Here is a 9,539-nt window from a genome sequence, read left to right on the forward strand (position 1 = left end):
GAAGAAGAAGAAGAAGAAGAAGAAGAAGAAGAAGAAGAAGAAGAAGAAGAAGAAGAAGAAGAAGAAGAAGAAGAAGAAGAAGAAACCTTAAAGAAATCGAAACTGAAGAGAAGGAGGGAAAAAATAAAATAAAGTAAAAAAAAATCCCGCCTTTTTTACAAGTTTTAGCGGGAGCCATTCCTGTTACACCGGCGCTAAAAGTCTCCACAACTTGTAAAATCCTAATCCTACTTTCACCCATTTGAAAATTACTTCCAAAGCTCTTAAAACGGGAGACAAAGTTTCCCCCAAAAATTTGTTGAGGTATGTCGTACTTAAGTTACCTCTTAATATGTACTTGAACTTGAAACCTGGATAGGTATACCTCAAAATAGAGGATTAAGGGAAAGAGAAAGCACTAAATACATAAATAAGGAAAATAGGCTGCCCTAATGACAAAATAAGGAAAATAGGCTGCCCTATTTACAAAATTAAGAAAAATAGGCTTCCCTAATTACAGAAAAAAGAAAATGGGCTGCCCTAATTAAATAAATAAGGAAAATAGGCTGCCCTATTTACAGAAAAAAAATAAGCTTCCCTAATTACAGAAAAAAGAAAATAGGCTGCCCTAGTTACAGAAATAAGGAAAAATATGTCCCCTAAATACAGGATTAGATAAGGAAAATGGGAGACACAAAATACGAACTCAAATAGGTAAGTAATAAGTAGCTATCTATGGGGGAAAAAGCAAACTTCAATAAAAGGGACGGGGGAAATTAATCCTGGATTGAAATTCGTCCAAAATAAATACAATCTCCCTCCCCTACTCATTTTAAAGATATTATTAGGGAGTATCGTCTTTGGTTTTCCAGTTGGCTCTATTTTCAAACTTGAAAAGGTTCCAAAATCCAAAGCTAGTCCGTCCCAAATTTTTGAACGTAAGTGTAGATATACTGAATTACTGAGCTTATAATTTGCCCTTTCAATCTGATAGTTTTGGCCTTCTATGAGCATTAGTACTACTAGGTAGCTATTTGTTTGAACTCCATTCTCTTAAAGTATTACTCTAAGCTCCCTATTTGAAACCTACTGAAGGCTATTTCCCTCTCTCTATCCTTTCTTTCTATCATTCTAATTCCTCCCTCCTCTTCTTCTTCTTCCTCTCTCCTCTTTTTCTTCTTCCTCTTCTTCTTCTTCCTCTCTCCTCTTCATCTTCTTCTTCTTCTTCCTCTTCCTCCTCTTCTTCTTCTTCCCAATCTCTTCTCCGCCTCCACCTGTCTTTTCTTTCTCTCCTCCCTTGCTCTCTCCTCTTCCTCTAGCTTTGTTCTCTTTTTTTAACCCACACCTACTTTCTCTATCTCTACCTCCCTTCTGTCCCTCAATTTCTATATTTCCCTTCTCCCTCTCTTCCATTTTCTCTTCTTCAATGACCTCTCCTCTCTATTTCTTCTCTCTCTCTCTCTTCCCTTTCTTTATAATTCTCTCTCCCTCTTACCTGTCTCGGTGTATCCCTTTTTTATTCCCTCCCTCCTCTTCCCTTTGCTCTTTGTTCTTCTCTTTCCCTTCCTCTCTCTCTCCCTTCCTTTTCTCTTTCTTCTCTTCAATCAGGCTTATGGAAAATCTCCTTTGTGTGTCAGACGCATTATAACTCTCCCTCTCTCTCTCTCTCTTCTCTTTATATCTTCTTCTCGCTCATTTTTCACCCTTTAGCCTTTACTATCCTTCTGTCTGTTATGATTCTTCCCTCTCTCTCCCTGTCTTATTTTTCACCCTTTACTATCTCTCTCTTTAATATTTTTCTTTACTCTCTTCTCTCTCTCTCTCTCTCTAACTCCCATTCCAGGAACCTTTTCTCTCCATTTATTTGTAATAAATAGGTCAGACATTCGCGTCTCTTTGCTCTTTCTTCTTCTCTTTCCCTTCCTCTCTCTCTCTCCCTTCCTTTTCTCTTTCTTCTCTTCAATCAGGCTTATGGAAACTCTCCTTTGTGTGTCAGACGCATTATAACTCTCCCTCTCTCTCTTCTCTTTATATCTTCTTCTCGCTCATTTTTCACCCTTTAGCCTTTACTATACTTCTGTCTGTTATGATTCTTCTCTCTCTCTCCCTGTCTTATTTTTCACCCTTTACTATCTCTCTCTTTAATATTTCTCTCTTCCTCCTCCTCTCTCTCTCTAACTCCCATTCCAGGAACCTTTTCTCTCCATTTATTTGTAATAAATAGGTCAGACATTCGCGTCTCTCTCTCTCTTCCTCCCCCCTCTCTTTTCCTCTCCCTAACTCCTCTTTTCTTTTTCCTCTCTCTCTCTCTGTCTTCCTCCCCCCCTCTCTCTCTCTTCCTCCTCCCCCCTCTCTCTCTCTTTCACATTCTTTCCTTATTGAAAAACACAACACTCGGAAAGCATTTCTCTCTCTCTCTCTCTTACCTATGCCTTTTCTTAAACTTTTTCTCGCATTTTCTCTCTCTCTTCCTCGCATTATGCTCGCTTTCTATCCCTGTCCCTCTCTCACTCCCCCCCCCCCCCCCCAATATGAAGTACATAGGTAAGTATTGTGTCTCTTCTCGCCCATCTGATGAGAGGCATACCTACTACGGGATGGGCATGCTACGACACAGACCACACGCGTCTAATGTAGCAGTTGTTTCCTCTCTCTCTTCCTCCCCCCTCTCTTTTCCTCTCCCTAACTCCTCTTTTCTTTTTCCTTTCTCTCTCTCTCTCTGTCTTCCTCCCCCCTCTCTCTCTCTCTCTTCCTCCTCTCTCCCTCTCTCTCTTTCACATTCTTTCCTTATTGAAAAACACAACACTCGGAAAGCCTTTCTCTCTCTCTCTTACCTATGCCTTTTCTTAAACTTTTTCTCGCATTTTCTCTCTCTCTCTTCCTCGCATTATGCTCGCTTTCTATCCCTGTCCCTCTCTCACTCCCCCCCTCTCTCTCTCTCTCTCTCTTTCTCGCATTATTTGCACCTTCGACCTTTATCTCTCTTTCTTTCTGTACTTTCGTCTCTCTCTCCTTACTCTCCCTCTCCCTCCCTCTCTTTCTTCTCTCTCTTTCTCTCGCTTTACAGCCATCCCATTTACCAAACTCGGTGGTTGTAGTGGTTAGCGCGGTGGACTTCGGATCTGGAGGTTGGTGGTTCGAGTTCGTGTACGAACGACATTTGTCACAAGCTTGCATGCTTAACACAATTACCATTCCTTTCCTTTTCTTTCTTAATTCTTCTAATATCCCTCTCCCCGTCTGTCTCTCTCTCTCTCTCTCTCTCTCTCTCTCTCTCTCTGTCTCTCACTTTTCTCGTGTATTTTCCTTATTCCTTTAATCCACCTCTCTTTTAGTCTTTCTCCTCTCTCCTAGTCTTCCACAGTCCTTCATTTTTTCCTCTATCTATCTCTCTTCAACCTACATACGTTTTCCATCCATTTTCATTATCATTTTTTCCCTTATTTCTTCTTTTTTTTGTACTCTCTCTCTCCTCCCTTTCTCTATTCCTCCTTCTCTTTTGCTATCCCCCCTCCCTCTTTCTCTCTCTCTCCCCTATCATTCTATTTCTCTTTATATTCTAGATGGATATTTGATGACCACGTAAGGTTTTCTCTCTCTCTCTCTTTCTCCCTCCCTTTCGCTCTCTTACCCTAATCTCTTCTATGATTCTGTCTTTTTCTATTTTCCCCCTTTTATATTAGTTTAAGTATACTTTCTCTGTTTCTCTCTCCCTCTCACCCTTCTCTCTCTTTCCCTCTTCGAGCTATTTCTTCCTCTCTCTCTATCTCTCTATTCCACCCTCTCGATTTCTCTCTTGTCCTTCTCTCTCTCTCTCTCTCTCTCTCTCACACACAAACATCTGCCATTATTCCAAATTCTTTCCTTTTCTCTCTCTTTCTTTCACTCCCTTCACACACAAACATCTGCCATTATTCCAAATTCTTTCCTTTTCTCTCTCTTTCTTTCACTCCCTAACTTTCTCCCCTCCTCTCTCTCTTCGTTTCCCCAATCTATCATTGCTTCAGATTCTTTCTTCCTTTCTCTCTCTCTCACTCCTTAACTTTCCCTCCCTCTCTCTCAATCCCAAGCTTTCTCTCCCTCTCTTGTCATGTGTGTAATGGGATAATGGGAAATGACACGTCTAACGTGATTGATCACCCATCCAAAATTCCAAACGATGACCACACCTGATGTTTCTTAACATGGGATGATTGAACGATAAGGCAGTTCGGACAAAGGTTATTTTTAGGTTTTATCGTATCGATGTACATCTAGGCTTTTAAGGACCGAAAATTCTCTTTGCCCCAGCAATAAACTATAATATGCCTCGTTTATATTCAGTCCTCTCTCCTGCTACTCGTCCTGCCGTATTTACTTCTCTCTTTACTGCTTGAAAAGTGAAGGCAGAAGTTGTGTGTTTATATTCAGCTCACTTCCCTTCCTAAACTACTTCTCCAAGCTGCCCTGGTCACGTACAGCTCCCTCCATTGTGATACCATGATCCTACAAAATTGAGGATAAAGTTGTGTCCACACATAGTCAACATCGTCGATCGCCATCGACTCAAACCGTACACTGCCTCGACAACATAGATTCACCTCACGGTCGACGGTATCGACTATGTGTGGACACGGCTTTATATTTCATACCTGGGCTGGGATTAAAAAAGTAGCTACCTATGTAGGTACACCTACCTATACCTAAACTGGTGAAAAAACTTTCTTTGGCCCCACATACCTGGGCTGGGATTAAAAAAGTAGCTACCTATGTAGGTACACCTACCTATACCTAAACTGGTGAAAAAACTTTCTTTGGCCCCACACACCTATTTATTTCAAAGTTAATTAATTTTATACACGGCTGTCTCCTAAAAAAAACATCACGTGTACTGTTTTTTCGCCCAACCACATTTCACGTTTGTACCAACATTTACTTCCATGACGGAAGTTCCATCCAACTTTCATCAGTTTCCTGAAAAACCATTTTCAAACTCCCTACTTACCTTGTACTCTCCTACTCCCTACCTATCTAGTTCTACTTCCCTAGTTCCCTGCTCCCTCCTATCCTACCTACTTCCCTAGTTCCCTGCTCTCTACCTACCTACCTACTTCCCTGCTCCCTCCTAACCTACGCTCGAAAAAAAAAAGTTCCAAATTGGGTTTCATGTATACCCCCTAAAACACCAAAACTTTGATTCATTTGCATACACACTCCCGAGCAAGAAAAAGTTTTATTATTATTATTATTATTATTATTATTATTATTATTATTATTATTGTCATTTATTATTATTATTATTATGAGGATAATCACTCATTTATTGAGGTATTTCGCATATACATAGGCTCACAAAAACAATATGTATAGGTAGGTAAGTAGGTCACACCTTCCGTTAGGAATGTAGGAAGTAATGAAGGGTTGACAATACAATCTTGGAATTGACGCGCAAGAACAGGATGATGCTCTTTATTACGCTTGTCAATAACTTGTACATGTTGGATAGGCAAGTAATAGGTCGGTAGTTGGCAGGATTACCGATGTTATCGTTCTTGGGAAGTAAGTAGGTCACACCTTCCGTTAGGAATGTAGGAAGTAATGAAGGGTTGACAATACAATCTTGGAATTGACGCGCAAGAACAGGATGGACATTTGTAAAATGTTTCAACCAATATTTGTATAATGTTTCAACCAATGTTTTTTATTATTATTATTATTATTATTATTATTATTATTATTATTATTATTATTATTATTATTATTATTATTATTATCAATATACGGAGAAATCGAGTAAATACAGGGTCAGGTATGTTTTCAGGTCATGTTTAGTAGATCACTTCGTACACTGTTGCCTTCTTGTCTCCGGACCCGGTTACGATGTATTTGTCATCCGCAGAAATGTCACAACTGAGAACCGATGATGACTCTTTCGACTGAAACAAACCAGAATAAGAATAGATTAGAATTTAATAAATTAAACATTGCATAGAATTGAAATTGAATTGATTATCTAAATTTTGGGTGGAATACCTCTAAAGAATAGAAGAAACTTTGAATAGAATAGAATAGCATAGAGTATATCTTTTTTATCTTACTGAAATAAGACTGCCAAATTTCATCCAACACGGACAAACGTTAAGGCGAAATTAAAAAAATCTTAAAAAAAAAAAATAATAATAAATAAATAGGTAGGACTTTTGTGAGTAAATGTCTTTAAGACGTTGAAGATTTTTGTCAAATTTCATTTGTCAAATTTCATCAAATCAAATTTCAGCACTGACTGTTTGAGAGTTATGGCGGAAAAACCGGTTAACTCTATAACGTAGGAAGGCTCAATAATGTAGGAAGAAAAGAAATTGTCATTGATTAAATCTTGAACCTCACTCCTTTCCTTCACACACGGCACTTACCTGGAATATAGAGGCGCCGTACGGGGTCCGCCACGCATTGAGTAGATTATCCTTGCCGGTGGACACGAACCACTTTCCGCATGCGGCAAACCGCAAGGACAACACGCACGACTCGTGCAGATGCAACTGGTACTTGTCCGGTTTGAGGGCGTGCAACACCTCGACGTTAGAATTCTCCATTCCTACCGCTAGCCATTCACCACTCGGACAGTAGCCAAGGGAGAAGATTTGAGACGAGAAATCGTGCTGCTGCAGCTGACGACCTGGGGAGACGGATTGGAGATACATAGGTATTAGAATAGGAATTTTTAATTGTGTTAAGTATACTTAAATTTGTCACAAATATTGTTCCCCAATTATTACAACTAGACAAATTTTATGACTTGACTTGGACTCGAACCAACAACATCCAGATCCAACGCGTTAACCACTGAAGTTGGTAAGACATTAGAATAGAATAATATTTAAAATAATAATAAAAAATATTGGGAAGCCAAAGGTAAAAATAATGAACTAGTAGTCTAATAAACCGACATTTGCAAACAAGAATAATTTCCCGTTGAAATATTTGGGTCCCGTGTCCAATTTCCCTATCACTTAGGACTTAGACCGCGTTTTACGAAGTCGGAGTTGGCTTCAATTCTGGATTAAACTGGGTGTTTAGCTAGGCTTGCCAAATATCCAAAATGTCGATTCGGGACGCGAATCCGCGAACATAATTGCCAAATCCGCGAACATAATCGCCAAATCCGCGAACATAATCGCCAAATCCGCGAACATAATCGCCAAATCCGCGAACATAATCGCCAAATCCGCGAACATAATCGCGAAATCCGCGAACAAAATCACCAAATCCGCGAACATAATCGAAATCCGTGAACATAATCGCGAAATCCGCGAACATAATCGCGAAATCCGCGAACATAATCGCGAAATCCGCGAACAAAATCGCGACAAATCCGCGAACATAATCGCCAAATCCGCGAACAAAATTGCCAAATCCGCGAACATAATCACGAAATCCGCCTTTTTCCTTGAAAAAGTCCACGGAGATGGACGTTGAAAAAGTCCACGGAGATGGACGAAACTCGAGTCGGATAAGATCAAAACCGGAACGTGTATCCATTGTATCATAATTATAAAGGTAATAAGTTTTGTAGTTACCTATTTCATGACATAATTATACGCCAGTGCGGTGAGCTCTTCCATCCAACCAATGTAACCGCTTAACTTCAGAGATCGGACAATAACTGGTGTATTGATATGAAGTTTTTTTTTTTTTTTTTTTTTTTTTTTAAACCAAAAAGTCCTTTTTGGGGTTTAGTGTCCGGGGCAAAACAGGTTTTTTTTTTTTTTTTTTTTTTTTAACACACAAGAAGTCCATTTTGAGGTTTAGGTTCCGGGGCAAACAGTCCTAAGGGATGGGTTAAGCTTATATGGATCCGCGACCTAATAAGATCCTCCTACAGGTGGAAGTGTCCTCATGAGAATATAGCAAAAATCTACAGCAACAGCAAATATACATACATACACACACACATACATACAAGTATTAATCAAGTTTTCCTTGGACGGCCTCCAATGTGAGGTCATTATCAACAGATAGAATGATAGATTAGCAATGCATGTTGCAGAGACATACATCAGTCCTGCTACATACATACATACAGGGTGTTCATTAAATCCTCCTATCGTATACTTTTTCTTCTTCTTCGCCTTTTCCCACGTTCAGATGGGTTCGGCGTTTGTCGTCGGCCTCTCAATCAGCTTTAGAGTGATCGATTTGAGCCCACTTGGTTTGGCTAAACAAAATTTTCCGAGTGCATACCCTTCGCGCTCAACCTTCGTTATTGATATAGCATAAGGAAATTTAGACTAGTCTACTCCCTGTTTGTAGTGCCCTAGCTAGACGCTGCTCTACTCCCTGTTTATAGTCCCTCAGCCAGACTAACAGTCCTACCATCGCATACAGTTTATATGCACAGGATTCAAATCAGATGTTTTTTTCCAAGTTCTCTGGCAGAACCTGTATAAAGAGATACATAATATTAAGCTATACAGAGATACATAATGGTATGTATAAGATACATTTAAATGTTAGAATTAGAAACATTCACACACATTTCCATGTTGTATTCTCGTATTATCTTGACCTCGACCGACATATTGACGTTCATGTTCCTACTCACATTAGTTAACCCTTTTGTGTCCAATGTCCTCTTTAACCCATTTATCTGTCCTTTTAAGCATTTAGTGTTCACTCTTCCCTTTTTGCAAATATAGAAACAAAGGGTTAGGCTTCCCACATAAAGGTCCATAAAAAAAAGATGAATGTTTCACCACCGTTTTTTATTTCGTAGCAATGAAACAACTGCTACCTACATTAGACGCTTGTGGTCTGTGTCGTAGCATGCCCATCCCGTAGAATGTCGCCCATCAGATGGGCGATATAAAGACACCCGTTGAAATATTTTTTTGCAATCGAAATAAGTCCTCCCCCTTCACTGCCTATTTTGGGTGAGGGAATCCATTTCTATTTTGAGAGAAAGAGTAAAAGAGAGAGGGAAAGGGAGAGAGAGAAAGAGAGAGAGAGAGAGGGAGAAAGAGAGAGAGAGAGAGAGAGAGAGAGAGAGAGAGAGAGAGAGAGAGAGAGAAGGGGAAGAGAGGGAAAGTTGTGATGCCAGCCCATCCACTAATTTTAGAGGATGTGGTAAATGTAGCATCATCAAGTTTTAATGAATTTATCCTCGTGTCTGTATGTGTATGTGTGAGAGAGAGGGTGAGAGAGAGAGAAAAGGGGAGAGCTGAGAGAGAGAAAGAGAAAGGCCTAGAGGAGGGAGAAAAAGGGAGGGAGGGAGAGAGAAAGAGAAGAAGAACGAAACGAAAAAAGGAAGGAGAGAGAAAGAGAGGAGAGGGAGAGAGGGACAGGAAAGAACGAAAGGAGGGAGGAAGAGAGAAAGGGGGAAGGAGGGAGAGAGAAAGAGAGAAAAAGAAGAACGAGAGAGGAGGAGGAGGAGAGATGTGAGAGAAAAAAAGAAAGAGAGAAGGGGAGAGGGAGAGAGAGAGAGGTGGAGGAGGAGGAGGAGAAAAAGAGAAAGAGTGCGAGGGAGAAAGAGCAAGTAAATGATAAACATTAACAAAATGAACGACCTAAATAAAATCCCGACT

The 9,539-nt window shown here is 39.9% G+C and overlaps 2 protein-coding genes across 2 annotated transcripts in view; both read right to left on the reverse strand.

The window, feature by feature from the left end:
* LOC103510138 overlaps nt 1-4,449 on the reverse strand; it is a 50,652-nt gene extending 46,203 nt beyond the window's left edge. The window contains exon 1 of the mRNA XM_026824270.1: nt 4,412-4,449. Coding sequence (XP_026680071.1) covers nt 4,412-4,449 — 38 coding nt within the window. The remainder of the gene's footprint in view (nt 1-4,411) is intronic.
* A 1,285-nt stretch (nt 4,450-5,734) lies between these two features.
* LOC103510133 (protein groucho-like) lies at nt 5,735-6,634 on the reverse strand (the record flags this gene model as incomplete). The annotated part of the gene is made up of 2 exons (XM_008474777.2): nt 5,735-5,894; nt 6,372-6,634. Coding segments are annotated over 2 exons (371 nt in total), but the record flags the coding sequence as incomplete, so codon positions are not given.
* Nucleotides 6,635-9,539: the final 2,905 nt, after the last annotated feature.

Source organism: Diaphorina citri, unplaced genomic scaffold (assembly GCF_000475195.1).
Source record: "Diaphorina citri unplaced genomic scaffold, Diaci psyllid genome assembly version 1.1 scaffold563, whole genome shotgun sequence".
NCBI classification, from domain to species: Eukaryota; Metazoa; Arthropoda; class Insecta; order Hemiptera; family Psyllidae; genus Diaphorina; species Diaphorina citri.